Raw genomic sequence first — 27,065 nt, 5'->3', positions numbered from 1 at the left:
CTTTGCAAGAGTCCCTGTCCCTCTGACAGGCCAACCACCACCACCATTACTGTACCTGGTGAGCCGTGGCCTCCTGTCCATCCTGCTGCTGGCCAAGGGCTGTGACTTAGCCTATCTTGTGCTGATACTCAGGGCCTTCTCCCGTCTGGCCCCAAGCAGTCTCCTCTCCCACTGCTCCCTCCTTCTGTGGGCTCACTGCTGACTTGAGTGGGGTCCCCCCCCTCCAGGCTTTTGTTCAGGCCCTTCTCCCCACCCCACAGTCCCTCCCTCGCCAGTTGCACTCAGGGCAGCGCATGGCTTGGGGCTGCCTAGCGCATGAACCTATAGTTGAGCAAGAGACAAACGCAGTGTGTCCCTCTCACCTCGCAGCTCTGTGGCCCACCCTCCAAGCTGGCCCTGTGCCCGGGGAGAGCTCTTCCCCCATGGTCCCCCGCAGCCTGCCCTCATCTCACACAGGGCCCTTTGTCAGGCCTCCACTCCCAAGGGCATCTTATCTGCCTAAACAGGTTGTAATCAGCCAGGGTCACAGACCCCCTTCCTCTTGCCAACACTGAGTAAACAAACCCTTTTGCCTAGAGGGTGGCGGCAGCTCTCTGGAGTCCAGGACTCACCAGGCTCCTCCCAGGGCCGCAGCCCTGCAGCCTCCTTCCCGCTGGGCCCTGCAGGAAATGTCCACTCCCTGCCCTCAGCACCCCCAGGCTCTGGAGCCAAATCCGAGCACCCCCCGCGACCACCCCACCCCCAACGGCGGTCTCCCCCTCATTTGCTGCTCCTGCTTCCCCCTCCAGTTCCATGAAGCTTTCAGGGTCCGTGTTAGCATTTCCTCCCCTCCCTCGTCTCCCTGCCAGAAGCACTTCCCCCAACTTGTACAGGCCTCCTCCTCATCCTTCGGGCCTCAGAAGAATGTCACCTCTACAAAGTGCCCTGTGTCATTGGCCTGCTGTCCTTAGCACCCTCCAGGGCCTGTCTGGGACGGAGCTGCCAGAGGGCCCCTCCCCTTCCTAGAACTTCCTAGAACCAGGAGAGCAGTGTCTGGACCTGTCTCACCCGTTAGGGAACCAGGGCTCTAAGAGGTGAGGTGACTTGCCTGAGGTCACACAGGAAGTGGGAGGAGGGACTGGAACAGCCAGGTGGGCTTGGTTCAGGAACCCGCACACCTCTGGAGCTCCCAGGTCTCCACCCAAGCTACAAAACGCATGACTCACTGGCAGGCTGCGAAGCTAACCATCCTGTGCGTGAGCTCCCAGGCTGGAGGGCGTGGGCACTGTCCTGAGGAAGCCCATAGCCAGGCCAGAGGGAGCCAAGCTCGATCCCAGAGACAAAGGAAATGGAACCAGAGCTTAGGTGCATTTATTCCTGAACAAATCATTACAAAACCGAGTCTGGGGTACTCACCGGCTCCCAGCCCCCACCCCAATGTGCAAAGGCTTGCTGCTGGCCTCTTCCTCCTCCACCTGACCCCTCCTGTTCCACAGCCTCCTCCAGGAAGCCCTCCAGTCTTCCCTCCCGGACTCTGGAAGAGCAGGGGCAAGTCCACCTCACTGAGGTCCAGCAATAAAGTGCCTGGTGTAGAGTGAGGGGGCAGAACCCAGGCAAAGGGGCTCCCGGCCCCTGAGAGCCTTCCCAGGCCCAGCTGAGGGGAGACCCTTGGATGACTCCAGCAGCTGCAGAAAAAGGGGCTGTGTGAAACCCCAGTTTGGCTGGGATTACCCCTCTTTGGAGTACCCCAAAGGCTACTCCAACAGGTGGAAAGCCTGACTGCTGGATGGCAGAAAAGGGAGCCTGGCTCTTTAAGAGCCAAACTAATGGCAGCTGAGTGGAGGAACTAAGGACACAGCTGAAGGTTTGTTCCTTTCCTATTAGATCCCACCCACCCCCAACCCCTGTGGGAGTTTATGCAAAAATACCCTAAGTTTCCAGGAGGAGGTGAGGAAGAGGACTCCAGACCCCCAAGGAGCTGAGCCCCGCAGCAAGGGGTGGTGGCTGGAGGGGTCCAGTCTTAGGGAAGACAGACCCAAGGAGGTCAGTGGGGAAAGTGGGAAGAGGGCCTCAGACTCCACGTCAGAACCTGACACAGGCAGGAGGGTGACCAGAGAGAGGGCAAGAGTTTTGTCCAAAGCCACTCAGGGCAGAGCCAAGACCCAGATGCTGGCTCCTACCTCTAAGATACCCCCCACAAGCTCCCAAATGCCCTGGCCTCGCCTCCAGACACAACTCCCACTCCCATGCAACCTCTCTTTCTGGCTCTGGGAAGTGAGGAAGCAGCACAGAGTTCCCAGCTCTATAGGACAGGACCCCACTGTCCCAGCCAACAGGGAGTGATGGGGGAGGGGCGGTGTCCATCCTGGGGCTCTGAACCAAGGCCTCATGGGAAAGCACATGTCCTTAGCCTCAGATAACTTCAGAAATACCCTGATTGACTGCTCAGACCCTGACTGGACAAAAAAACACCTCCAACACCCCTGATTAACCACATAGCTCGAATCCAAATCCCTGATTGGTCAAGAGACACCCCCACGCCCTCACTGGCTGGAGGATACAAGGCCCTGATTGGCCCGAAGATACTCCGGCCAGCTCTGATTGGCCACGAGATGGCCCTTGGTTGAGTGGCTGGGAGGAGAGTGGTCTCTCCCTCCTTCCCCCCCCCCACCCCGTGGGAGGTCCACCGGCGGGGTGGCCTAGGTCCAGGAGGGATGGGAGAAGGTGATCCCGTACAGCTGGGCCCAGGAGGAGAAGACCCTCTTCTCGGTGATGAAGCGGTGGTGGTTGCCCTTGCGGCTGTGCTCATTCTGGATGTAGGTGACACACTCGTCCGGCCCCTTGGGCTCATAGTAGTGGTAGGGCATGCGCTGGAGGCGGGGCCGCTGGCTGGGGCAGAACAGATGGGAGCGGTCAGGGCACAGGAGGCACCAGCGGGGCCCGGCCCTTCCAGCTCCTGATTTGCTAGAGGACTTCATTGGGGGAAATCCCTGCCCCTCCCAGGGCCTCAGTTTCCCCATCTGTAAAATGGATGTAGGATGGACGATTTATGACCACCCAACTTTGTTCTTGTTTTTTGTTTCTTGTGGGTTTTTTTGTTTTGTTGTTGTTGTTTTTTAATGACCGAGATTTTTCCTTTCCTTAAGAGGGTGGTAGTGTGGGGTAGTGGTAAGAAGTAAGGCTCTGGAGCCTGGCCCCAGTGCTTACTGTTTGTGGGACCTTAGGCTACTCACAAAATGCCTTCCTCAGTTTTTCTCATCTATGGAACAGAAAGAATAAGACAGCTATCCATGAGGGTCCCTGTGAGAAGTAAACGACATAACAAATAGAGCCAGGCTTGGAACACGGTCAGCACTTGGTGAAGTACACTGTCACCCAGCAGACTTGTCATGTGATGATATTAATGATAGTTATTATTAATATACAAACTCTGGACTCTGGCTGAGTTGGGGGGAGGCCCCCGAGGTAGAAGCCTAGATCGCTGCAGAGCGGTTTGAATGTCAGAAAACAGAAACCCTCAAAGACACCCCCCCAGCCAAAATCTCCGGGGTTCCAGCCTGAAACCAGTGACTGGTTGTTGTGGGGGGGGGGGGGGCTCACCTGCAGTAGTCCGGGGGGACCATGCCATAGACATGCACGTGGTCACACAGCTCCACCGCTATGACCATGGTGAACCAGCCGGTGCTCAACCACGAATGGGACTTCTCCCTGCCGGCAAAGAGGGGGCATGCGGATGGGAAGGAATGGTCAGCCCATCTGGAGTTTCCCAGAACTCTCCCTCCCCCGCCCTAGGGGCCCCGCCCCCACTTCAGGGACCTCCCCCCAGTCCAGCCCCACTGTGGGAGCATGTAACACGCTGGCAGAGGGCTTGTCTGGGCAGAGATGAGGGGTGTGGAGAGAGCTCCTCTGGAGGAACAGCGCATGCTGGGAATCAACTCCTGGAGATTTAGTCACAGCAGAGCAAGTTGTAAGTGACCATGAACTTACTAGACTCATGGTCTTGCTTAAAGGAACTTGCTAGAAGCTGTCCCCACGCTAGGAGCAAACACCTAATGGGAGACTCATCAGAGGTCATGCTGTGACCCCAGGTTCAGAGCAAGGCATAGGAAGGAGCCAAGGGTCTAGAGCTGAGCTGCCCACTGCAGCAGCCAGGAGCCACATGTGGGCGCGACTTGTGGCTAAAATGTGCTATCAGTGTAAAATACACATGTGATGTTTTAGTGTGAAAAAAACACAGAAAATTGGGGCATCTGAGCGGCTCAGTGGGTTAAGCCTCTGCCTTTGGCTCAGTTCATGATCTCGGGGTCCTGGGATCGAGCCCACATTGGGCTCGGGAAGCAGGCTAAGCAGGGAGCCTGCTTCCACCCCTCTCTCTCTGCCTGCCCTTCTCCTTACTTGTGATCTCTCTCTGTCAAATAAATAAAATCTTTAAAAACACACATGCAGGGGCGCCTGGGTGGCTCAGTGGGTTAAGCCGCTGCCTTCGGCTCAGGTCATGATCTTAGGATCCTGGGATCAAGTCCCACATCGGGCTCTCTGCTCAGCGGGGAGCCTGCCTCTCTACCTACTTGTGATCTCTCTGTCAGATAAATAAAATCTTTTTTTTTTTTAATATTTTATTTATTTATTTGACAGTGAGAGATCACAAGTAGGCAGAGAGGCAGGCAGAGAGAGAGGAAGGGAAGCAGGCTACCTGCTGAGCAGAAAGCCCAATGTGGGGCTCCATCCCAGGACCCTGATCATGACCTGAACCGAAGGCAACGGCTTAACCCACTGAGCCACCCAGGTGCCCCAGATAAATAAAATCTTAAACACACACACACACACACAGAAAATATCACTGGTGGTTTTTGACTATATGTTTAACTAAAAATAGTTTGGATATATTTAATGGAAGGTGGTTCTTTGTAAAGTTTTTTGTTGTTTTTTTTTTTTTTATATTTATTTATTTGACAGAGAGAGACACAGCAAGAGAGGGAACACTAGCAGGGGGAGCAGCACGAGGGAGAGGGAGAAGCAGGCTTCCTGCCAAGCAGGGAGCCCGATGTGGGGCTCAGTCTCAGGACCCCTGGGATCATGACCGGAGCCAAAGGCAGACGCTTAATGACTGAGCCACCCAGGCGCCCCCTTTGGGAAGTTTAAATAGAAAATAAACCTCTCAGGAGACTGACAAAGAAAAAGAGAGAAAAGACATAAAATTACCAATATCAAGAATAAAACAGAGACTATCCTCACAGACCCTGCAGATATGGAAGAGCGGTAAGCAAATCATAAACAATTATGTACATAAATTTCCCAACTTAGATGAAATAGGCCAATTCCTTGAAAATCAAGATGAAACCAAAACTCAGTCAATATGAAACAGATTAACCTAAGTATGTGTAACTATTAAGAAATTGAATTCATCATTCAAAACCTTCAAAAAAGAACTCTCCAGGCCTAGACAGTTTCACTGGCAAATTCTACCAAACATTTAAAGAAGAAATAGCACCAATTCTACACATTTTTCTGAGGCCAGCATTACCCATAAGACCAAAGCCAGGCAAAGACAGTAGAAAACCACAGATTGATATCTCTTGTGAACACAGACACAAAAATCTCAAAAAAATATTAGCATATCATATCCAGCACTATATAAAATAATACACTACAACCAAGTGAAGTTTATTCTAATAATACAAGTCTGATTCAATATTCAAAAATCAATCAATATTCAAAAATATACATGGTGGCATAATCCACCATACTTATAGCCTTAAGGAAAACCAAATAAGCATATCAACTGATACAGAAAAACACTTGATAAAACTTAATATCCAATAATGATAAAAACTCTTAGCAAATTAGAGGAGGGAACTTCTTCAACTCAATAAAGGACAGCTAAAAACTACAGCTAACAACTTATTCAATGATGAAAGACCAAATGTTTTCCCACTGAGACTGGAACCAAGGCCAAGGATGTCTATTCTCACCACTCTCCATACCATCTGACCTTGTGTCAAAAGTCCTAGCCAACATAATAAGGCAAGAAAAAGAAATAAGAAGCATACCACTGGAAAGGAAGAAATAAAACTGTTCTGAATTACATATCCTTATGATATGATTACATGTATAGAAAATCCCAATGAAGCTGGGAAAATCTCCCAGAACCAGTAACTAAGTTTGGCAGGATTATAGGATACAAAGTCAAGACACAAAAATCAATCGTATTTCTGTATATCAGCAATGAGTAATTGGGAACCCCCTAAAATTTTAAATACAATTTACAATAGCTCCTTCAAATCTTAACTATTTAGGGATAAAACAAAGTATAGGATCTATATGCTGGATGTATTGGGTTAAATAAAATATATTAAGATTAATTTCACCTGTTTCTTTCTACTTTATTAATTTGGCTACTACAGAAATTTAAATGACATATATGGCTTGCATTATATTTCTACTGGATAGCACTGGCCTAGCTTTTTTGGAGAGATCAGCCAGAAAAGGACATGCTGGCAAAGATGTATTCTTAGGATAGAGCATGCTGGGAGCAACTATATGCCTAAAGTAAGACATGCTCGGTTCAGTGAATACCGGCCATGAGCCATTGGGAGCTCTCCTAGAAAGATGCTAGGCATATGCCATCTTAGAGCAGAGCATGCTGGGAGCCCTGTTCCCTTGGAGCAATGCATGCTGGGAGGAAGCCCTCCTGGCGAGACATGACAGTGCAGAGTATGTTGGAAATAACTCCTGCTACCCTGGAAAACGTGACCAGAGGGTGGCAGGAAGTGATCACACCCTCAGAGCAGTGCATGCTGGGAACAGCAGGCCCTCCAGGCCGAGAATGCCGATGGGGAGCGCGGGGCTGGCCAGAGGGGGCAGGCAGGAGGCTGGTACCTGTCCTTGCCCGTCTCACCCCGGAACAGGTCGTCAAACTGGCGCATGCGGCCGGGAGAGACGGCATAGGCCTCCATGTTGGGGAACACCAGGCCTGCCCGCTGGATGACACGCACAAGGCTGCCCTGGGGCTTCTGCATCTTGTTCGGGGGCCCCCAGAAGATGAACACGGTTTCGGGGGTCCGGTTGACGAACTCCTGGGGCCTCCGCAGCACACGGAACACGCTGGAATGGGCGACCACGCGGAAGGTGGTCTTGTTGCCTACGTCGGCTGAGTAGCCCGTGGTGGGCGCATCGTTCATGCGGATTGTGCACTCGGCTCGCTCAATCTCGGGGCCCAGTTTGGTTCCCAGCAGGTGGCTAGAGCTGGTGACGATCACACACTGGTGGCACCGGGAGGGCAGCGTCTGGGAGGGGGCGAGCAAAGTCAACACTGTCTGTCATGTCTACTCAATGCCTGTACATCCAGGCCTCTTGGAGGCAGGAATTAATTTGCCCATTTTATTTTACTTACTTATTGTGATGGGGGGAGGGGTGGGCAGAGGGAGAGAAAGAATCTTAAGCAGGCTCGATGCCAAGCATGGAGCCCGATGTCGGGCTCAAGATCATGGCCAGAGCCACAATCGAGAGTCAAACACCCAACTGAACGAGCCACCCAGGTAACGTTATTTTGCCCATTTTAAAGACAAGGAAACTGTCAAAGGCTGTTCCTTTGACAATAAATATTACAGCAACTGGCTAATGGCCAAATATTAGGGACAGAGCAATGAATAAAAGGGACCCCCCTTCTGCCTTCAAAAGGCTCATCGTCAGAGAGACAGACAGTGAACAAGTAAAAAACTAATGGCAAGTGGTGAGTGAAACATGCTACAAAGACAATGCAGTTCGGGCAAGGGATCAAGAGCGACAGGGGTGGGGGCTACTCTAGGAAGATCTGGCAGGGCAGGGCAGGGCAGTGGGGGGCCCTCGGAGCTGAGACTTGGAAGATGACGAGGAACCATGTAGGAAAGTTAACAAGGCAGGAAAAACAGCAAGACCAGAGGCTCTTATGTGGGAATGACCACAGTGTGTTGACAGGCAAAAGAAGGCCACTCGGCTGGGGCAGAGTGAAGGAACAGGAGGACAGGACAGTCATGCAGGGATGTCCCCAAAGTCACACAGCAGAGAAGGGTAGTACCTGGGTAGGAACCCAGGTCTACCTGACCACAGAGCCCGAGCCCAGTCCAGTTCCCCTAAGAGGACATCCTTCCCAGGGCACCACCCACAAACACCACCCCGCCTTGTCAGTCCGACAGGGTGTGGAAGCCCCTCTGGGCCTTTGTTTCCCCACTGGAGAATCAGTCAGAACCACATGTTCTCTGGGGCCTAATTTCTTGCCATGGAATTCCTGTTTACCCTTTAAGCCCAAGCTCAGGAGCTACGTCCTTCCGGCAGTCCTCCCTGAGTCCCTGCTCTGAGATCTGATGGCGGATCCCATGGACCTCAAATCTTTTTTTTTTTTTTTTTTTTTTTTTTTTAAGATTTTATTTATTTATTTGACAGAGAGAGATCACAAGTAGATGGAGAGGCAGGCAGAGAGAGAGAGAGGAGGAAGCAGGCTCCCTGCTGAGCAGAGAGCAGGATGCGGGACTCGATCCCAGGACCCTGAGATCATGACCTGAGCTGAAGGCAGTGGCTTAACCCACTGAGCCACCCAGGCGCCCTGGACCTCAAATCTTGACTGTTCCAGCTTTCCCGAGCTCTACTGGCATCCCTGTCTATAAGCCCAGTGCTGCCTCATTCCCTTTTTCCCGTGTCGCCCACTCTCAAGCTCTTCTGCTTTCTTCCAGGTTCCATTATTTTTATTTTAAGAGTTCTTAGGGTCTGGAGACAGATGCTGATCGGTCTCTGAAGACCTGCTAATGGGCCCTTTCCAGTAAGGGTGTATTCAGATCCTGAGAAATTCAGGAGGATTTGTGAGGGAGGAGAGGGAGGCAGGCACAGATTGGAAGACCTCCTCCTCCTGGAAGGTGGGAGTTCATATTCCAGGCCAACGATTATATCCTTGGCCTCCTAGAAAACATTTAGGGCTTAGAGGCTTCTAGGGTGGACCCCCAAAACACAACGTCAGTCTCATGGCTATGCAAGGCAAACAGAAGTCCTGGGAATAATGTTTGGGTTCTCTACTGAGCTGCACCTCTGGGAGGTGGGGGGCAATACTGTGGCTCCTCCCCTCCCTGGCTGTGTGGCTTTGGACAAATGACTTTACCTCTCTGAGTCTTGGTTTCTCCATCTCTTCAAGGGAGCTAACGATGCCGACCTCCCAGGGTCGGTATGATGATTACCACTAATTACAGTACCCAGCACACAGCAGGCAACGGACAACGGACAGCCATTATTATGACTGTTTCTGTATTGTCAGGCCCTCCAGTGCTCAGCTTCCAAACCATGTGTGGAATCCCCAGCAGGGAGAGATCAGGGAAAACCAGAGACATCTCTCCTTAGGGATTCTGACTCACTACGCAGTAAGGTATCAGGGCTAAAAATGGGACCTTGAAGAAAATGGAGGCCCAGAGGGGGACAAGGGCACCTGTTCGAGGTCACACAGCCAACAGGGGGCTGAAGGAACTGGAAGCCAGGGCCTTGACTCTCGTTTAGGAAGAACGGAAATAGCAGAGAGAAGAGGTAGAGGAGGTGGGAACAGAGATGGCGGGCCGCGGGGTGGGTCAGCTGTCAGCCGGGTCTCGGGGAGCCCCCCCAGAGCTGTCGCGCTACCTTGTTGCCGAGAATCGGGACATACGCGTCGGTGATGCTCCACTTCCTGACGTTGATGGGCTTGCGGGTGCGGCCCCGCAGGGAGCCGTAATGGAAGACCTCACTGGCACTGTTGGAGCTGTAGAGGATGAGGATGGTGATGAGGGCGAAGAGAACCACGAACACTGCTGAGCGCTGCTCCTGGAGAGGGGAGAGGCCACTGAGCGCCCAGCCGCCATACAGGCCTCCGTCTCGTCCTTGCCGCCTGCCTTGCCCGGCTCCCTCCTGCTCATCCTTCCAGACCAGCTCAGACACCACCCCCTCCGGCCCCCTGAGCACCCCCATCCCAGCACCGGTCCCGCTGCATTCAAACTGCCACCCCCCTCTCCCCGCCCCGTAAGACCATAACCTCTGAGGGCTGGGACCGAGACAGCCTCCACGGCCACCGTGTCCCAGCTCCCGGATTACAGAAGCCCAGGGGGTTCTCTGGGAGGATTCGCTGGATTGGATTGCATGTGTCAGAGGGATCCCTCCGGGGGCAGCTGGAAGAATGCTTGGAGACAGCTGGGGCATTCAAGGGACAGGGCTCAAGATCTTCCTTCCCCAAACAGGAATTCCCTGTAATATTTATCTTTCATTAAGCCTGGAGGGGATGGATCTGGTCAGGAATCGCGGTGCATGGGCACTCAGGGCCCAGCGTGTCACCGAAAGGGCAGGAAAGGGATATCCAAAGTATCTGCTGGGACTAATCCGCCCAGGCCCTGCACGGCCAGGCAAGATCTGGAAGTCCTGGCTCCTTGTGCTAAGACCCCCATGCTGCTTGTTCACGTATCGCCTCTCAGGTCCAAGCTCACCCTCTTTGCCTGCTCTGCGAAAATGGGCCTGGGCCCTTACATGTGTTTCTTTGCCAGTTAATTGCAGATTGAGCTTTGTTGGTAAATGGCACTGGAGAGGCAGTTCAGGAGAAAAGGAGTTTGCTTCCTGAGGCTGGGGGGCCTGACGCATGGTCCGTGCCCTTGCCCCTCCACAGTGCAGGGCTCCCACAGCACTTGCTCCAGCCCCGGTGCCCGGTGGCCAGGAGCTGCCAGCAGCTAGCAGCTGGACGCACTCCGCAGCTCCCCTCCAACCCCCTTTCCTTGCCTTCAGGCAGGCTGGAAGCAGAGTGCCTCCGGCTCCCGCTGTGATCACAGCTTCTCCAGAGTTCAGCTCGGACTGTACACTCAAACACCAGAGGCCATAGGCTCCCTCCCTGGAGCAGTTCTGTATGGGCTCCGAGTGTCTCTTGGGAGTGGCAGCCTTCCCTGTAACTCAGGGGGTGGTTTTATGACAACTTTAGGCCAACTCCACTGGCCCAGGGCCACAGTGGGTTCTCTGCCATCCTGTGGGCCACAGCTGTGCCCTAGACCTCAGCCCTGCAGGTGGGGCCTGCTCCTTTCTGTATTCCTTAGAATTCCAAGTCCTCATTACTCTGATGCCTGGCTGTTGCAGAGAATTCTTTCCCCTAATCTTTCCCTGTTCAAATGACTGTGTGCTTTCCCTCTCCCAATCAGACCCAGATCGATATGCCCACATCACACTACTCCAACCTTCGGGCTCTGCGGTGGATCCCTGGAAAGGGGTGCATGGGGCTGGGCACATAGTAGGTGCTCAGGAAAACATGAATGCATGGATCACTCTGACACCCTCAGGGTGCTGCTCACAACATCCTGTCCTCTTTGACTCTGACCATTGCCCCCCCCCCCCACCCTTCACAGTCACCTTCTTGGCCCATCCTTTACCACAGATGGACCAGTCAAAACTAGGAAGAGAGAGGTGGACCAAGTCCGGTGGTCAAGTCTGGCTTGACCAAAGCCAGAGATCAGTGGCCACAGCAGAGCTCAAGCCATGGCCTCTCAGGCATCAGGCACTTCTTGGTAGGGGAGAGACACTGGTGGTGGCCTGGGTCTGAGGCAGGTCCAAAGGAGCCCATTTCGCTGAGGAAGTAAAAGGCTGAGATGGGGACAGGAAGTGAAGGGGGACTCACTTTGTTGCTACTCATCTCTCTCCGGCGTCTGCTGAGGGGCAGGGGCCGGCGTCCTGCAGGTGGCCCAGGGGGCAGGGATGTGGGGTCACACCTACAAGTCACAGAAAGGTTACAGCTTGGGAGCTCTCCCTCTAGCACAGCTAGTCAAAGGCTACACCGTCCCCACCCTACCAGCCCTCCTACCCATCCACGACTTCAAGGCTCTTCATTTTGCAGAGAAAGGTACTGAGACCCAGAAAGGGCAGGAACCTGCCCGTGGTCACAGAGCCGGGTGGTGGCAGAGCCCTGCCTCTCTCCTTGCCCCTTGTTCTCTTCCACTCTGCTCCCTGAGCAGGGACCTCCCCATACTTTCGCTCTTTTAGACAGCTGGCAGGCCTTAAAGCTGACTCCCCTGCTGGGGGCTTGTCCCCCACCCAGCAAGAGCCCCATGCATTCCTATCCCAAAGCAATATTCCTTCTAGGTCCCCAGACTCCTCTGCACAGGCACCCTTCCAGATCTTGCACAAACTGTCCCTTCTATCTAGAACAACTGCCCTCTTGCACCCTGCTCATGCCCTCTCATCCTCCAAGCCTGGGGTAGGCCAGCAACTTCCTGTGTGTCACCTCCTGGCTAGGCTAAGAGCTCTCTGAGGGTGGGGTGGGTACAGATCCTCAGTCACACTCTCCCCCTGTGCCTCCAAAGCCACGGGATTGGGTGCAGGAGGTTCAGTGAATGATTCCGCTAATTAACAATGAGATCTTGGGGGGTTAAGGGCACAACTCACCAATGGGCTATAATTACAGCCCCACCCTCAGGGGTGGGGGTGGGGGGCTCCTGTGATGATGCAGCCCAGGACAGCCCTTCCTTCCTGCCCATCTGCCCTCAGCGGCCGGTGCTGCGAGGGGACATTCTCACAGGCCCTAGCTCCCCTCCAGACCTCAATTTCCCCACCTGTCAAAAGGGAGTAAGTACTTGCAACCCGCCACCTCCAGCAGATTCAAGGACAGAGGAAGAATGTGCAGAGGGACAACCAGGGCCCCGGGCTCCCCAGCTCTGTCCTCCCCTCCAGGGGCCTCCCAGCTCCCGCCACTATCTCCGCCCCCTGACCTGGCTGCTGTTTACTCCTACACTGCCACCAGGAATAGCCATAGAACCTCAGGCCAAAGGAGGCTCCCCCCAATGCCGCTCCTGATTGGTTGACCCCCGACTCCGCCCACTTCCCTGCCCCGCCCCTTCCCCGCGGGAGCCCCCCTCCTCCCCGGCCAGGTCTCAGATTTCTCCCGGGCTGGAGGGCCCATCAAGGAGTTCACGGGGCCTCTCACTGGGTCCAGTGCCCGCGATACAGATCAGGAAACTGAGGCTCATTAGAAGAGAAAAGCAGCTTGTCTTTGGACTCACAGCCCATTATGGCGCAAGACGGGAGTCCAGAATCCCAGGGTCGCACCCATCAGCGTTGACCCTCTGGCCGTTCAGGCCCTCACGGTCCAGCTGTCTCTGAGCGGAGCCTTTCCTCTCACTACCGTTTCCTTCTTATGCCCCACGCTCCAGAAACACCACGGATCTCCAGTTCCCAGGCCCACCCCTACTTTCCCACCTTTGCCTGAGCAGTGCCCTCAGCCAGGACCACCGACCCTCTGGTCAGCCCCGTCACAATCCTGCTCTGAGAAGGCCATGGTCACAGCATCTCAGGTGCCAGTGCGAATCCCGGTTCCACCACTTACTGGCTGAGGGGCCTCGGGCAAGCCATGTGACCTCTCTGAGCCTCAGTTTCCTCATCTCTGAAATGGGAATAATAAGAGTAGGTAACTTACAGGGTTGTTGAAAGGATTCAAGCAGATGTGGCAAGGGAAGCACCGGGCTTGAAAGTGCTTGGTCAGTGCCTGTCAGTAGCTGTTCGTCTCGTGGTTATTCATTGTTGGGGGCCTGCCTCACCTTGAGCTTGCGAGGGAAACACTGCCCCTTCTCCGACACCTAGCCTAGCTACTTCCCTCTAATATCGAGGAAGGCGTGCAGGGAGCCACACTGCGCATCACCCACTCACCCCATCCTCCCGGCAACGCTGCAAGGGAAGGACTCTTACTCCCCATTTCACAGATAAGGAGACTGAGGTTCAGAGAGGCAGAGCTGCCCAGAGTCTTCCGGGGAGCCTTGTTTACAGTCTTGTTCTCAGGGAGCAGCCTGGGGCTGAGCTTGCCGGGATCTCCCTCCAGGATCTCCCGGGACTGGAATGGGCCAGAGGCCACCAAGTGTGTGCTCAGCACCTGGCCTAGCACTAGGGAGCAGGCCTGCTGGGAAGAGACTTGCTCAGGCTGGGGAGGCCTGGGGAGTTGGCAGCCCAGAGTGCGGGGCCAGGAGTGTGGCCTCAGCCCGGAGGCTGGCAGAGCAGGAGGGCTGAGTCCCTGCGCTAAGGGTGGGGGCCACACCCTGCTCTCTTTTGGGGGGCTTTGCCTCTCTCGGCGTGGGGGAGTCCTTCGGCAGGGTCGAGACGCCCCCACGAGCCTCGTGGGAGGAGGGCTCTGGGGAGAAGGGGGAGGGAGGCCCCTAATGTCTACATGGGGGGTCGCTGAGCCCGTGGGTCCACTGGCGGGGTGCGACTCACCCTCTACGCCCCCTTTGGCGCTGACCACCTCCCCCAGTTCCCGCACTCCGGGAGGTCTACAGCCCTAGCCCTAGCTGGGAAGAGGAGGGAGGCAGGACGGCGGCAGGTCCCCGAGCTCTAACGATGGAGTCAGCGGCAGGGGCCCCGCGAACCCTGCGACAGCCCATGGGCGCGAGGACCGGGATCTCCAGGCGCGACTGCCGGGAGTGGGTCTAGGGGAAATCTGGGGCCCCGCATCTTCCCCCGGCCCTGGGGGCTCCCCGCCTCCGCCCCGGGGCGCAGGCAGCGCTCCCCTCCCGCTACCCGCCCCCGCACGGCGCCCGCTCACCTCCCCCGGGGAGCGCCCGGCCCCCCGCGGCCCCCGAGCCCCCTCACATGGCGCCGGGAGCCGAGAGCCGGGGTCCGCGCTGCTCCGGCCGCCCAGGCCCCGCCGCAGCCCCCGCCCGCCGGGTCCTAGCGCCGCCGCCGCCGCCGCTCGGGCCCAGGCCAGGGAAGCGGGCGGAGCCTGGAGGGGCCGCGGGTGACTCCGCCCCGGGGCGGCGCTGGCGGGGAGGGGTGAGGGGCTGGCGACCCCGGGCCGGGACCGCACTAGCACCGCCCTTGCTCGGATGGGCAGCCTGTAGTGGCAATAACCCCCACCCCCCCCCCCACCCCCCCCCCCCCCCCCCCACAGAACAGCCTTCTGGAGCCGTTCACTGTGAGTCGGAGCCGCTTCTATTCGCTTTATTGCCGCCAGGACCTGGATGGGGAAACTAAGTCCTGGGGCACATTGTGCTTGGAATCAGTCGAGTTTCTCCCTGGGCTCCCCTACCTGGGGCCTCCAGAGCCTTGCATCCACTAGCCACCATGGGTAAACTCGGGGGTCCTCCCTTGGATTCAAGTCTACTGTGCCCTCTGCTAGCTGTTGAAGCTTGCACATCATTTACCCTTCCTCTGCCTCTGGAAAATAGGAAGAACAACCTCATGGGGTGTCGTCAGGATTAAAAATGTTATGTTACTTCTTAGAGTTATCAGGGTATTCGTGACATCGTTTTATGTGATGGTACCCCTGACTGGGACTTGGTCAAACACACAAAGGCACAGCCCAGCTAGAATGAAGGATGCAGAAGCGCTATGCACCGCCAGGAAGAAATATCCAGGATATTTACAGGCTGTTCAGGCGAAGAAAGCAAGTGAAAGAAGTTAATCATTCTGGAAAAGGAAATTGTAAAAATATGCTTTCCGCTCCTGGATATGTATCCTGGAGAAATTCTTGCCACGTGCACAACAAAGTTGGGCGTAGCAGAGCTAGACATAGCACAAAACCGGAAACAGCCCATATATCTGTCAACAGGAGAATGGATTTGTTTCCTTGTCTGGATGCCCAGGTGGGATATTACACAGCAGGGAAAAATGAATGAGCTACAATGACATGGATTTTAGAAACATGAGTGGTGAAAAAGACCAGTCCCAGAAGACAAATAAAACTACATGCTATGTTGTTTGAGCTATAGATGGCAGCCCTCACAACCAGGGAGAGGTTTAGCTTTTTGCCTATTCAAAGGATTAAACTTTTAAAGCAGCAAAAGTCAAGAACATAGCTGTCTCTGTGGGGGAGGCAGGGACTCGGGAAGGGAGAGGAGGAAACACACAGCCATGCAGTTCTAGTACCTTCTGGTCTTTCAGTGGGACATGGGTTTAAGAGGGTCGTTATATTATTATGTTTTGTCACTTGTGAGTATGATGGATGACATCATTTGTATGTATCACAGTATTCAAAAAATAAAAGAGAAGGAGGAGATAAATCAAATGAAAATATGGAGATACCTTCTGCCTATTACTGATTAAAGTGCTAAGAGTGATTGTTTCCGGGGATGCTTGGGTGGCTCAGTTGGTTAAATGTCTGCCTTCAGCTCAGGTCATGAACCCACAGTCCTGGGATGAAGTCCCTCATCCGGGAGCCTGCTTCTCACTCTCCCTGCTTGTGCTTTCTCTCTCTCATTCTGAAAAATAAGTAAATAAAATCTTATTTTTTTTTTAAAGTGGTCATTTCTGGAATGATAAAATTATGGGCTGCTTTTGTTTTTTTGTGTGTTTTGGGGGTGGGTGCTTAACTATTTTACAGAAATTTTAAGATAGTAGCTACACGATGTTTTTATACTTAAAAACTGAGTTTTTAACTTATAAAAAAATAAACTGCATCTATAACACAATTTCTAAAAAATACATCTATATCTGTAGAATTGTAAATGCACACAAAAGGTCTGGAAGAATCCATACTGGACTACTGGCAGGAGTTCTCCCTGGAGAATAGATACGGGGCAGGAGGGGTAGGTGTTACCTTCACTTTTTGCTTTGTTAAGTTCCAGGCTGTTCACAATGGAGTCATTTGTTAATACTACTTTATGTTCCATTAAAACAAAAGTGGGGGGGGGAGGACCCAAGGTTTGTCTTCTAGGCTGTGGAGGCACCCCCAACTGGGCAGGGGGGCTCAGTGGGGAGAGCCAAAGGTGGATTCAAGGCCTCTTGCCCCCCCTGCTGTCCACCTCTATGTGCTTCCTGAGCCCCACTCCACTCCAGCCCCCAAACCTCGCCCTGCCAGCCGGGGACAGAAAACCACAGGGTAGGGAACAAGGCTGTCCAGTGGGAAGGCTGATGTTGGGGGTTCAGAGAGCAGCCCCTTGTCCAAAGTCACCCTGCAGGTTGGAGGCTGTACGAGAGGCGGGGGCGTCCTGTCCCCAGCTCTGCTTCCTGCCCCAGGCCAATGACACGGACTCCGGAAATCAAGAGTGCAACAGCCCAGCTCCTGGACCAAATCCGGACCTGGAGCTCCCCCCTCAGGCCTGCCATTTCTCTGGGCCCAGACTGACTCCAGGAGGCTCCGCTTCAGGGTCAGCTTCCCTTCCCTGGGCCCCAGGAACAGGAACAACCGTGTCAGTAATCACCAGGGTAAGAGCAGCAGCTCTGGGAGTGTCGGGTGCTTTCTCCTGTGCTAAGCACTTTGCAGACAGACCTCCCCGAATTAAAATGAACTATGAGATGGGTGCTACACTCCAGAGGGAGAAAGTAAGGCTCGGGTGTGGGCAGATGCCCAGGCTGGGATTCCCCCACGCGTGTCTACTGAATAACCATGAGCCGTTCTGCCCCGAAGCCCCAGGCCTGCCTCACGCCCACAGCAGGACTTTCATGGATGGCTGGCCAGTGCTGGAGCTACCCTTTAAACCTGCCCGGAGCGGGTCCTCCCCACAGGGCTGCCCGTCCACGGTCAGGCAGAGGTGGCCTCTGCGTCAGGCCTTCCTGTCCCAGAGTGGGCGTCCTGAGTGGGACCACCCTCCCTTCTGAACCCTTAGCAATCTTTGCCCTAGGAAGAGCCCATCAGGACCTCCTCACCCACCACCAAAGCTCTCAATTTACATGGACTAAAACCAAGGCCCATAGATGGGTCCACACCTGCCCCCGTCTCCCCACTACCTCCTGGGCAGATCCAGTGTGGGACCCAAGCCTGAAAGCTGGAGCCTCTTTCCCTCCAGCTAGAGAAGGAGCCCAAGGGAAGGGCTTCCGGAAGAGAGACCGGTGGGGAGTCCCCAGCGGGTGTAGACCTGCACACAGGAGCTCTCCATAAGCCCGTGTTCCCGAGACCTGGGCAACGGGTCTGCAACCAGGAAGCAGCTGGTTCTAAATAGCAGGCTGGAGTGGTCAGGTAGGCCCGGTGACCTGGGCACAGGAGCCCACCGGTGTCCAGAAGAACCTGTCATCTTCTCTTCATCTGCCTAGATGAGGTTTGAGTGTGAGTTCCTGGCCTGGCCCCAAGTTCCTTCTGAGAACAGACCCCTAATGACACCAGCGCTTCTAGGCTATGAGACTCACCTAGTCTCCCCTCTGACCTCAGGATGAAGTAGATCAGTCCCCAGCAGGCCTGCTAAGGGGACAAAGGGGCAGGGCTGTAGACAGGAAAACAGGGCCCCAAAGAGGGGCCATGAACCATGGTGCCCCAGCCCCACCACACCCCTCAGAGGTGGGAGGAAGCTCCTGCCCCCAGCTCACCTCTCAGAAGCTGCTGGAACTCCAGTGGCCGAGAAGGGGCTGCCTCAGAGAGCCTTCAGCAGGCCCAGAACCAGTCACCGGAGCAGCCAGGGGTCACCCTCCTTGGCCCGGAGAAAGTAGCCGATGGAGTATTCCTGCCAAGTCACCACCCCAGAAAGACACATTATTTAGGCCAACCCAGCAAAAAACATCCCACCCGGGGGCAGGACCAGGACAGAGATTCCTCTGTGCACTGGGCCCAGGGGCTGAGCCAGCATCTCCTGGGGGGACGGAGCAGGAGGAGGCGGCAACCCCTTGGGAGGGGGGTGAGTTCAAATCCTATCAGAACCATCTCTGGTGCTTGGAGACGGGGGATGAGGCTGTGGGCAGGGAGGCAGCTGATGGGGCTGAGAGGTCTTGTAGCGCCTCTGTCCCTGCCAAGGGCAGGGGGACCCGGTTAGCCAGGGAGATCCCTTTGAAAATGACCGGACCCACCTATCAAGTGCCAGCCCTGGGGCCATCTCTCTGAATTCATAAAATCCCATGGGGAGGGACTACTTTTTTTCCCTCTTTTTTTTTAAAGGAGGTTCCATGCCTACTTGGGGCTTGAACTCATGACCCTGAGATCAAGAGCCGCATGCTCTACCAACTGAGCCCGCCAGGCAACCCAGTAGGGACTCCTTTAATACCTTTTACAGATGAGGAAGCTGAGGCCTGGAGGAAGGCACTAATTTGTCAGCATTCCACAGCAGGAGCCGGAGCGAGGCCAGGTCTCTGTTCCAGAGGCATCCCTCTGAGCCTAGGATCTCCCCTTCCCAACCCTCTGCCTGCCGGGTTACATCCCACCCTTACCTCTGCCCAGTACCTGTGCCCAGGCACAGGCTCCTGCCAGGCCAGCAGCTGGGGTGTGGCCAGCAGCCTGCTCCTCTCTACTTCCCAGCTCGGGGCTCTCCTCCCTCCTCCCTCCTCCCACGCCTGCAGAGGCTTCTGGGTCTGCCTGGCACTGGGGAGGGGGGAGGCAGGGCACAAAAGGCAGGGCTGTGGGCCAGGTGCCAGGTCTCCAGCCTCTCTGGAGAAGAGGCTGCAGGCAGGAGGGGAAGCGTGCTGGGTCCCCCAGACTCCCTGACATGACTGGCCCCGTGATCTGTGGGGGTCCAGTGCAAAGTGAAAATCTGCAGCCCCTTCTTAAAAAACATAGTAAGAATTTCAAGCTAACAATAGCAGAGTATTATGCTAAGCATAGGACTCTGAACAGCTGTCCAGTTTATAGGCCCATAAAGCAGGCCCCAAACCCTGGGGCAGGGAGCTAGAACCCCAGGACTCCATTCCAGCTGAGAGCCCAAGGTCCTGGGGTCCTGGTTCTCCTTTAGTCTCCTGGTCTCAGATTAGGAAGGAGGGAAGGAGAGAGGGAGACGTAGTGAAGACCTCTGGGGTCTCTTCCCAGCCCCTTCGTGCAGGGCCCAGGCACTGGGCCTGGCTAGTTGTATCCTGGCTCAGCCAGTGGCTTCTCCTTCTCTGTAAAATGGGCTACCAGTACCCTCCCCCTCCCAGGGTGGCGGCAGACCCTTGCTCACTGGCATTTGCTAAGGATTTACTGGTGGGTCTGCTTCTCCCCCTGCTAGATGAAAAACTAAAACTGAGAGAGGGAAAGCCAGGGCCCTGCCCTCCACCTCCCTTTCCTGCCGTGTGATCAACTCCAGAGTTAATAGGGAATTTTGCTGGTAAGATCCTTGGAATTTAACCCACGGACCAGGGAGACGACATTGGGTGGAGCAGTTTCCGTCCCACCCTGAGTCATTTCCTCCCAGGCCCTCGGCTCTCCCCCCGCTGATGCAGGACAAGGGGTCCCCTGGAAGCCTCTAAGTTGGGGCATTCCCTGAGCCCAGTACAGCCAGGCGGCCAGAGCTCCTGGCCTGGTGGGGACGCAGGTAGGCTCGCGGGAAGGAAACACGGGGGTAGATTAAACAGCCAGAGGCCCAGCCAGCTGTGGGCCTGGGAAGGAGCCCGAGGACTCATCCTGCCCTTGAGTCAACAGGTTATGGGACTGTGGCAGGGAGAGGAGCCCTAATCGCCACCCCCAGACACATGACCACACTTCAGACAGGCTTCCAGAAAACATTCGTTTACCCGTACACTCCAGAGGTGGCCCTGGCAGTCACAGCTCAAAGACCCCTTTGCCCAATGAACCCCAAGCTCTGGGCTGTCCTGACCAGGACAACCAGCCTGGGAAGTGTGGCACCAAAGGCAAGTGGAGGGAGACAGTGAAGAGGGACAGAGCTGTTGCAGGATCCAAGATCACAATGCTGGTGAGTGGCAGGGGCCATCGGCCCCAGGGCAAAGGCCACTGGACAGACCCAGAGAAGGGATGAACCCAAAATGAAGATTTGGATGAGTCAGGGGGTGGGGTGTGGAGGAGGGCGTAAAGTTCGCCAGAGTCCTCCCCTTCTCCCCCATCAAGTCCGGAGCCCTAAAAAGTGCTCCAAGTGTCCCCAGGGTAGGACAAGAAGGGACCTTAGGTCCACAAGGCATGAGACAGGATCCATAAATTAAATGTTTTTGGTGGCGTGTGCAACAGAGGCCCGGTGAAGGCGTGGCGGCCGGCCAGGTGCCACGGCTACTGGGTCCTCCACGATGGGTGGGCGAACACGATGGGCCTCTTCTTGGCCCAGCGGGAGAACACGGCCTTCTCGGTGATGAAGCGGTGGGCGCTGCGGGGCGCCCGCTCGTGTGCCAGGTACATCTGACACTCGTCCAGCCGGCCCTTCTCAAAGTAGTGGTAAGGCACGGAGGGGTGGCTCTCCTCCCTGTGGGCGGGGAAGAGGGACACGCGTGGGGTACGGAACTCGCCCACCTCCGACCACCTGCTGCCGCCTACCCTGGCCATGCCTCACCGGGGACTCCCACAGAGCCCCATGCCCGCCCCGGGGAAGGCCAGCACAGACAGGGGAGGAGCGGGGCAGCCCACGGATCCCAAAGGCCAGAGTTCAACCCCGGATCTGCCTCTGGCGAGGTGGCTGACGCCGGGCCAGAGGCAGACGCTCTGAGCATAAATAACGCATCTATAAAACGGACATGGGCACACAAGACCGCAGGTCCAACAAGATCAAGACTGCAAGGGGCGCCGGGGTGGCTCAGAGGGTTAAGCCTCTGCCTTCGGCTCAGGTCATGGTCTCAGGATCCTGGGATCGAGCCCCACATAGGGTTCTCTGCTCAGCAAGGAGTCTGCTTCCCTCTCTCTCTCTGCCTGCCTCTCCGTCTACTTGTGATCTCTCTCTGTGTGTCAAATAAATAAATAAAATTAAAAAAAAAAAAAAGATCAAGATGGCAAACCGCAGGGACTGTGTGGCAGAGGACACACGGGCTCCCGTCACCTCATCCACGGGCTCATCAAGCACGCTCCAAAGAGAACGGAAGATCAAGATTGGGGACCCCACTGGCACACTCCACACATCACCGTACTGATGGTGACAGGTCAGATGTGATCTATCCTGGACGGGCGTATCAGCCAGCGCCCGACAATGCCGTTCTAAGCACTTTGGTAGACTATTCTCTCTCTAAATCTTGCTTCCACCTTCTGGGGAAGCTGTGATTATTTTCTTTTACACATGAGGTAACGGAGGCCCTGGGAGGTGGCATGTCTGGCCCAAAGTCACAGAGGCCGATCATGAAGCTGGGCTCCTTCCCACCAGGCACCGGGCCCAAGGGGTGTCTGAGTTTCGGCTGCCCACTGGGGAGCCCCCAGGCTGAGCCAGGATGGTGGGGGGGGGGGCGGCGGTTGCCCATGGTCCTCCCCGCCCCGGGCTTTCCTCCCGCCCAGGACCTGGGCGGCCTGACCTGCAGTAGCTGTCGCTGACCATTCCATAGACCACGATCTCCTCACACAGCTCCAGGGCGAGGATCATGGTGAACCAGCCGGTGCTGAGAAAGGAGCCCGACTGCCTCCTGGGAGGAAGGAGAACGGTCAGCCTGGCCGCTTCCCCGACTCAAGCTGGAGCAAGGGGCTGTGGGACAGACCCCACCTCAGCTCCCTCAGGACACAGCACTTGCTACCCTCCCAGCCAAGGGCCCCCACCTTGACCCCCACAGAGGGGACCCAGGGGGAGGCTGGGGAGGGGACAGAGCCAGCCTGAGAGGAGCAGCAGGCAACAGGTGGAGTTGGATGCAACACCAGGCCCGTTCAGCCCCTCACCACCCACACAGGACCGGAGCAAAGCCCCAGATGATGGCGGGGGGACCCTGGTCACAACTTCTGCTCATCTAAGGGACCAAGCCTAGGGAGATGGTGGGAGGCCATAGAGCACAGTGCCTGAAAGTGGGCAAGACAGTTGTCTGGATAGGCACCTGGGTGGCTCAGATGGTTGAGCGCCTGCCTTCGGCTCAGGTCCTGAGCTCCAGGTCCTGGGATCAAGCCCCACACCGGACTCAGACTCCCAGCTCAGTGGGGAGTCTGCTTCCCCCTCTCCCTCTGTCCGTGCTCTCTCCCTCTATCTCTCTCTCTCTCTCAAGTGAATAAATAAAATCTTAAAAAGAAAAAAAGATGGTTGTCTGGAATCAGATGGCCTCCAATTCAAACCCTGAATCTGCTCTATAGTATCAGGTTTGCCCCTAAACCTCTCTGGGGCTTACTGACCCATCTGTGAAATAAGGAGAATTAGATAATTATGGGGAGGGAACACTGTCCGCTCAGCACCTCCCACATTCCCCCATACCCACCTGGGAGCAAGGGGCTGTGTGGGCAGCCCAGCCCTCCACCCTCTCAATACACCAGCGCTACTGCTCTCCTAGCCAAGAGCCGCTCACCTCCACCCTGACAGAGGGCTTATGCGGTGGCTCACTCCTTCAAACTTCATACCTCCCAGGCCCCGTGCTGGCCAGGAACCTGCCATAGCCAGTGCTAACATTCACAGGGGAGGGGACAGAACTGTGAAGAAGACAAGGAGACAAAGGAAGGGGACAAAGAATGTTGGGCAGGGAGGTACGCCTTCAGGCGGAGTGGTCAAGGAGGGCTTCTCTGAGGAGGTGACATCCCATCCAGATCTGAATACCAAAGAGTCAGTCATAGGGAGATATGGAGGAAGAACATTCTAGACAGAGGGAACAGCATGTGCAAGGCCTACTTCTGAGGAAGCCCAGATGGCTGGGGCAGGCTGAGTGAGGGGAGATGATGAGATCATAGACAGGCAGGGGCCAGATCATAGGAGACCTGAAGGCCAGGGGAGGGGAGGACATGAAAGTAAATCTGCTGTCAGGTTGAGGGCAGGCCACCAATGGGATGAATTCACTGGGGGCAGCTGGTGCTCAGACAACAGGAGGCCAGAGAGGCAGCAGCAAGAGGGTGCTACAAGGGTGGGGGGCGGGGGGAGGAATGGTGACTTAAGTCAAGGTGGCACCTCTGGCACAAAAGGAGAGTCAAGAGCCCGATATGTGTCAGGTGATGCAATGAAAGGAGTCAGGTGCAAAGCCCAAGCTTCTGGCTTGGAAACCAGAGGCTGGCAGCTGTATTTCCTGAGTTGGGGTGGGGGTGGGGGTGTGGGGGGGGCGGAGCCAGTGTGCGGAGGAGGCAGGTGGGAATCCGCTTGCTCTTCTGAGTGTGGGATAAAATGAGGCCTTCCATGAAGAGTCCTTAACTCAGTGCCTAGTGCACGCAGAGGGCTGTTCCTACTGTTAACTGTTTTTTTTTATCTGGTAGGGACTTCAGATACCAATCCAGATCTCAGGGAGTATCTCCTCCAGAAGGAAGAGCTCCCCGACATTCTCCCAGGTGGCAATGCTCCCCGATCCTGTGCTTGCAAAGCCAAACAGCCCTCACCACCCCTGGGGACTTTTCATCTATATGCTAACTCAATGAATGACAGTCCTGCTTCTGTCCCCCATCAGGGGCAGGAGCACATCTGCCCCCAACACAGCTGACCCTCCCCCAGTGCCTGATGGAGCAGACCCTCATGGACAAGAACTCAGTAGAGAAGTCATGTCCCCTGCCCCGCCCCTGCCGGCAGGGAGGGCCCCCCAGCGGGCCAGCGCCAGGCTCACCGGTTCTTGCCCGTCTCGTCCTGGAAGACCTGGTCACAGTAGGCCATCATGCGCTCAGTGAAGGTGTACACCTGCAGGCCTGGGTACATCTCAGTGAGCTGCAGCAGCGTGCGGTAGGTGCGGCCGCCCAGCGCCCGGTCCATGTGCCTGCCCTGCCCCCACACCACGTAGAGCGTGTCTCGAGCGTGCTGGAAGTAGTGTGAATAGTTGCGCAGCAGCAGAGGCACGCTCGTGTGCGAGACCACGCGCAGGGTGCTGCGCCGGCCCACGTCCGCCTCAAAGCCCACAGTGGGTGCCTGGTTCATGCGTAGGACGCACTCGGCGCTGTCGATCTCGGCGCCCAGGCCCGAGCCCAGCATCTGGCCGGAGCTGGACACCACGGCGCAACTGCGGCACGGGTCTCGGACCAGCGGCTGTGAGGGCAGGCAGAGGGGGAAGAGAAAGGCATGAGAACAAGGCGTCCACGGCCCTGATCCTCCACCCAGTGACAACCTCTGACTTTGCCTGACCCCTGTATCAGCTCCAAGTACAGCATCGACCCATTTTGCAGATGCGGAGTTTGAAACTGGGCAGGCGGGGGGTACTTTCCTACGGTCCTATGGATAGCCAGGGGCAGGGCTGGGACTCTGTGTTCAGAGCCCCATGCTTCTTCATTAGCCACATTCATGTCCCCTTTCCCGACAGCTGAGGCCCTATCAGGCCCTCCATCATGGGTTCCTTATTACAGTTACAAGAGCAAATATTTATAAAGCACTTACAGCAATGCCTGACTCAACCTGGGTGTCATATGCATGTTTGTTAAGTAAACATGAACCCCAGCTCTTCACAGTCACGGTTGGTCCTCCCCCTCTTCTACCTGAGCCCCACTCACGTTATGCCCGGTTCATAAGTAAAAGTGGTCTTTAGGGCCACAACAACACTGAGAACTTCCGGTTCTGAGCCTGAATCCTGGCTTGACCACTTCCTCTGTCTCTTGGAGCCTCTATTTCCTCATCTGTCAAATGGGGATGAAAATATCTACTTCTCCAGGTTGTGAGGACTCTATTCAAAATGCCTGGAGAGGGGGCGCCTGGTTGGCTCAGTCAGTTAAGCATCGGACTCTTGATCTCAGCTCAGATCTTGAAAAAAAAAAAAAAAATGCCTGGGGAGTGATCAGCACAGACTCAGAGCACAGTCTCTCAAACACTATCTCATTATCTCTTGAAAAGCAGAAGCTGAGCCAACATGCCTGCAAATGTTCCCTGGGGGTCAGAGGTCAGGACTCCCAGAAAAGGACTCACTCCTTACTCCATGTCTTCGTGTCTTCCTGGGAGGACAGGGGTTTACAGTGGCCTGTATCCCACTCTGGGACATTTTATATCTAACATAATGTTGATTTAGGGACCCACAGGTCCATTTTCCAAAGCCCCAAAATACAGAACAAGACTTCTTTATTCTGTCCGCAGTCTGAGCCTGTCCTGACAACAGGGGTTCTGTTCGGATCTGAGGTCACCTCCAACCCCAGGAAATATTCTGCTTGTCCCACAAGGTCTTAAAAGTCTTTAAAAGGCCTTTAAAATACTTAATTGCAATCAGTCCAGCTCTTTAAAATATTTAATTACAACCAGTCCATTTTTGATACCCCAAACTCGGATTTCTGGCTTCTCTTAAGAAACCCAGAGGAGGGACACCTGGATGGCTCAGTAGGTTAAGTGTCTGTCTTCAGCTCAGGTCATGATCCCATTTGCGTTCTAGGATCGAGTCCCACATCCAGCTCTCTGCCCAGCGGGGAGCCTGCTTCTCCCTCTCTTTCTGCCCATCTCCCTGCTTGTGTGGTCTCTTTAATCTTTAAATAAGTAAATAAGCAAATAAAAGAAACCCAGAGGATCTGGCTACTCTGAGCCCACATTCCCATGAGCTCTGGAGGGTCTAAAATATTCATTGCCCCCCACCTCCTTGTGGAAGATGGGACAGCACCCATCTGGCCCACTCCACCACTGGTCCCATCTGGCCAAACCCCCTGTGGTTTTGTCTCTTGATCAAATATTTACCCAGCACCTGTTGCAAACACAGTCCGTGGACCCCACAACTGAATCTGCATGGCAACTCTGTAGAGGTAGAACTACAAGATGTTCTCTTACTGATGAGGAGGCAACCGAGGCTCAGAGAAATTAAGACCCCAAATATGTCTCCTCCAAGCCAGGGTTCCTGAACATGCCTCCCTCTGATGTGCTCTCAGAGAGCCATCAGTCTCGGAACTGGGAGCTTTCTGTGTTGCTATCAGCATGGGATGCCTTTGCAAACGCTACCATGGGAAGGGGGGGGGGCACTGAAATCAGGGTGAGGGGGTAAAGTACTCCAAACCACACCTGGCAGAGCAAGCATGGGAAGGTGGGTCATCACCCCAAGCACCAGTGTCCCTGTCTCCCCATGACATGACTAGGAGAGCTCTGGGGTTGACACGACTTTTCTCTGCCATCTCTGTCCCAGCAGCAGCCATCAGCACAAGGCAGGGCACACCCAAACACAAACCTCCTGAGTAAATGGATTGTGTGTGCGCACAGTTAATTCTAAAGATACCCAGAACAACACACAGATCATCATGATGAGACAGCGTCTGTCCCCCCACTGAGACGAAGAGCTCCTGATGGCCAGCCACTGGCTCACCATTTTTTTTTTAAATCTCCATTACCAAGCTGAGAGCAGCCAGGTAATACATGCTGAATTTAAAACAAAAACAAGGGCGCCTGGGTGGCTCAGTGGGTTAGGCCGCTGCCTTCGGCTCAGGTCATGATCTCAGGGTCCTGGGATCGAGTCCCGCATCGGGCTCCCTGCTGAGCAGAGAGCCCGCTTCCCTCTCT

General features: G+C 55.3%; 2 protein-coding genes across 11 annotated transcripts in view; both read right to left on the bottom strand.

Annotated features, from left to right (window-relative positions):
• Positions 1-1,334: 1,334 nt before the first annotated feature.
• On the bottom strand, positions 1,335-18,350 carry ST6GALNAC6 (ST6 N-acetylgalactosaminide alpha-2,6-sialyltransferase 6). Of its 10 annotated transcripts, none has more exons than XM_059410733.1 (7): positions 14,522-14,644; positions 13,316-13,372; positions 11,615-11,705; positions 9,613-9,792; positions 6,859-7,265; positions 3,580-3,687; positions 2,586-2,868 (listed from the first exon to the last, which is right to left on the bottom strand). In XM_059410733.1, exons 2-7 carry the CDS (start codon positions 13,339-13,341, stop codon positions 2,679-2,681), a joined length of 1,002 nt encoding a protein of 333 aa, XP_059266716.1. In that variant the 5' UTR covers positions 13,342-13,372; positions 14,522-14,644; the 3' UTR covers positions 2,586-2,678. The 10 variants fall into 10 exon arrangements, with proteins under 10 accessions (XP_059266714.1, XP_059266710.1, XP_059266712.1 ...); XM_059410734.1 differs by lacking the exon at positions 2,586-2,868 and adding an exon at positions 3,224-3,279; XM_059410731.1 differs by lacking the exons at positions 13,316-13,372; positions 14,522-14,644 and adding an exon at positions 18,217-18,350 and having other exon boundaries at positions 1,335-2,864.
• Positions 18,351-20,301: 1,951 nt separating this feature from the next.
• Positions 20,302-27,065, bottom strand: part of ST6GALNAC4 (ST6 N-acetylgalactosaminide alpha-2,6-sialyltransferase 4) — a 9,818-nt gene continuing 3,054 nt past the window's right edge. Inside the window, exons 4-6 of the mRNA XM_059410720.1 lie at positions 24,226-24,638; positions 22,030-22,137; positions 20,302-20,999 (exon numbers count right to left, since the gene is read on the bottom strand). Of these exons, the coding sequence (XP_059266703.1) occupies positions 20,810-20,999; positions 22,030-22,137; positions 24,226-24,638 (711 nt within the window). The 3' untranslated portion in view covers positions 20,302-20,809. The remainder of the gene's footprint in view (positions 21,000-22,029; positions 22,138-24,225; positions 24,639-27,065) is intronic.

The sequence above is a fragment of the Mustela nigripes genome, chromosome 9, assembly GCF_022355385.1.
Source record: "Mustela nigripes isolate SB6536 chromosome 9, MUSNIG.SB6536, whole genome shotgun sequence".
In the NCBI taxonomy this organism is placed as follows: Eukaryota; Metazoa; Chordata; class Mammalia; order Carnivora; family Mustelidae; genus Mustela; species Mustela nigripes.
This window is presented reverse-complemented; position numbering and strand designations above follow the sequence as displayed.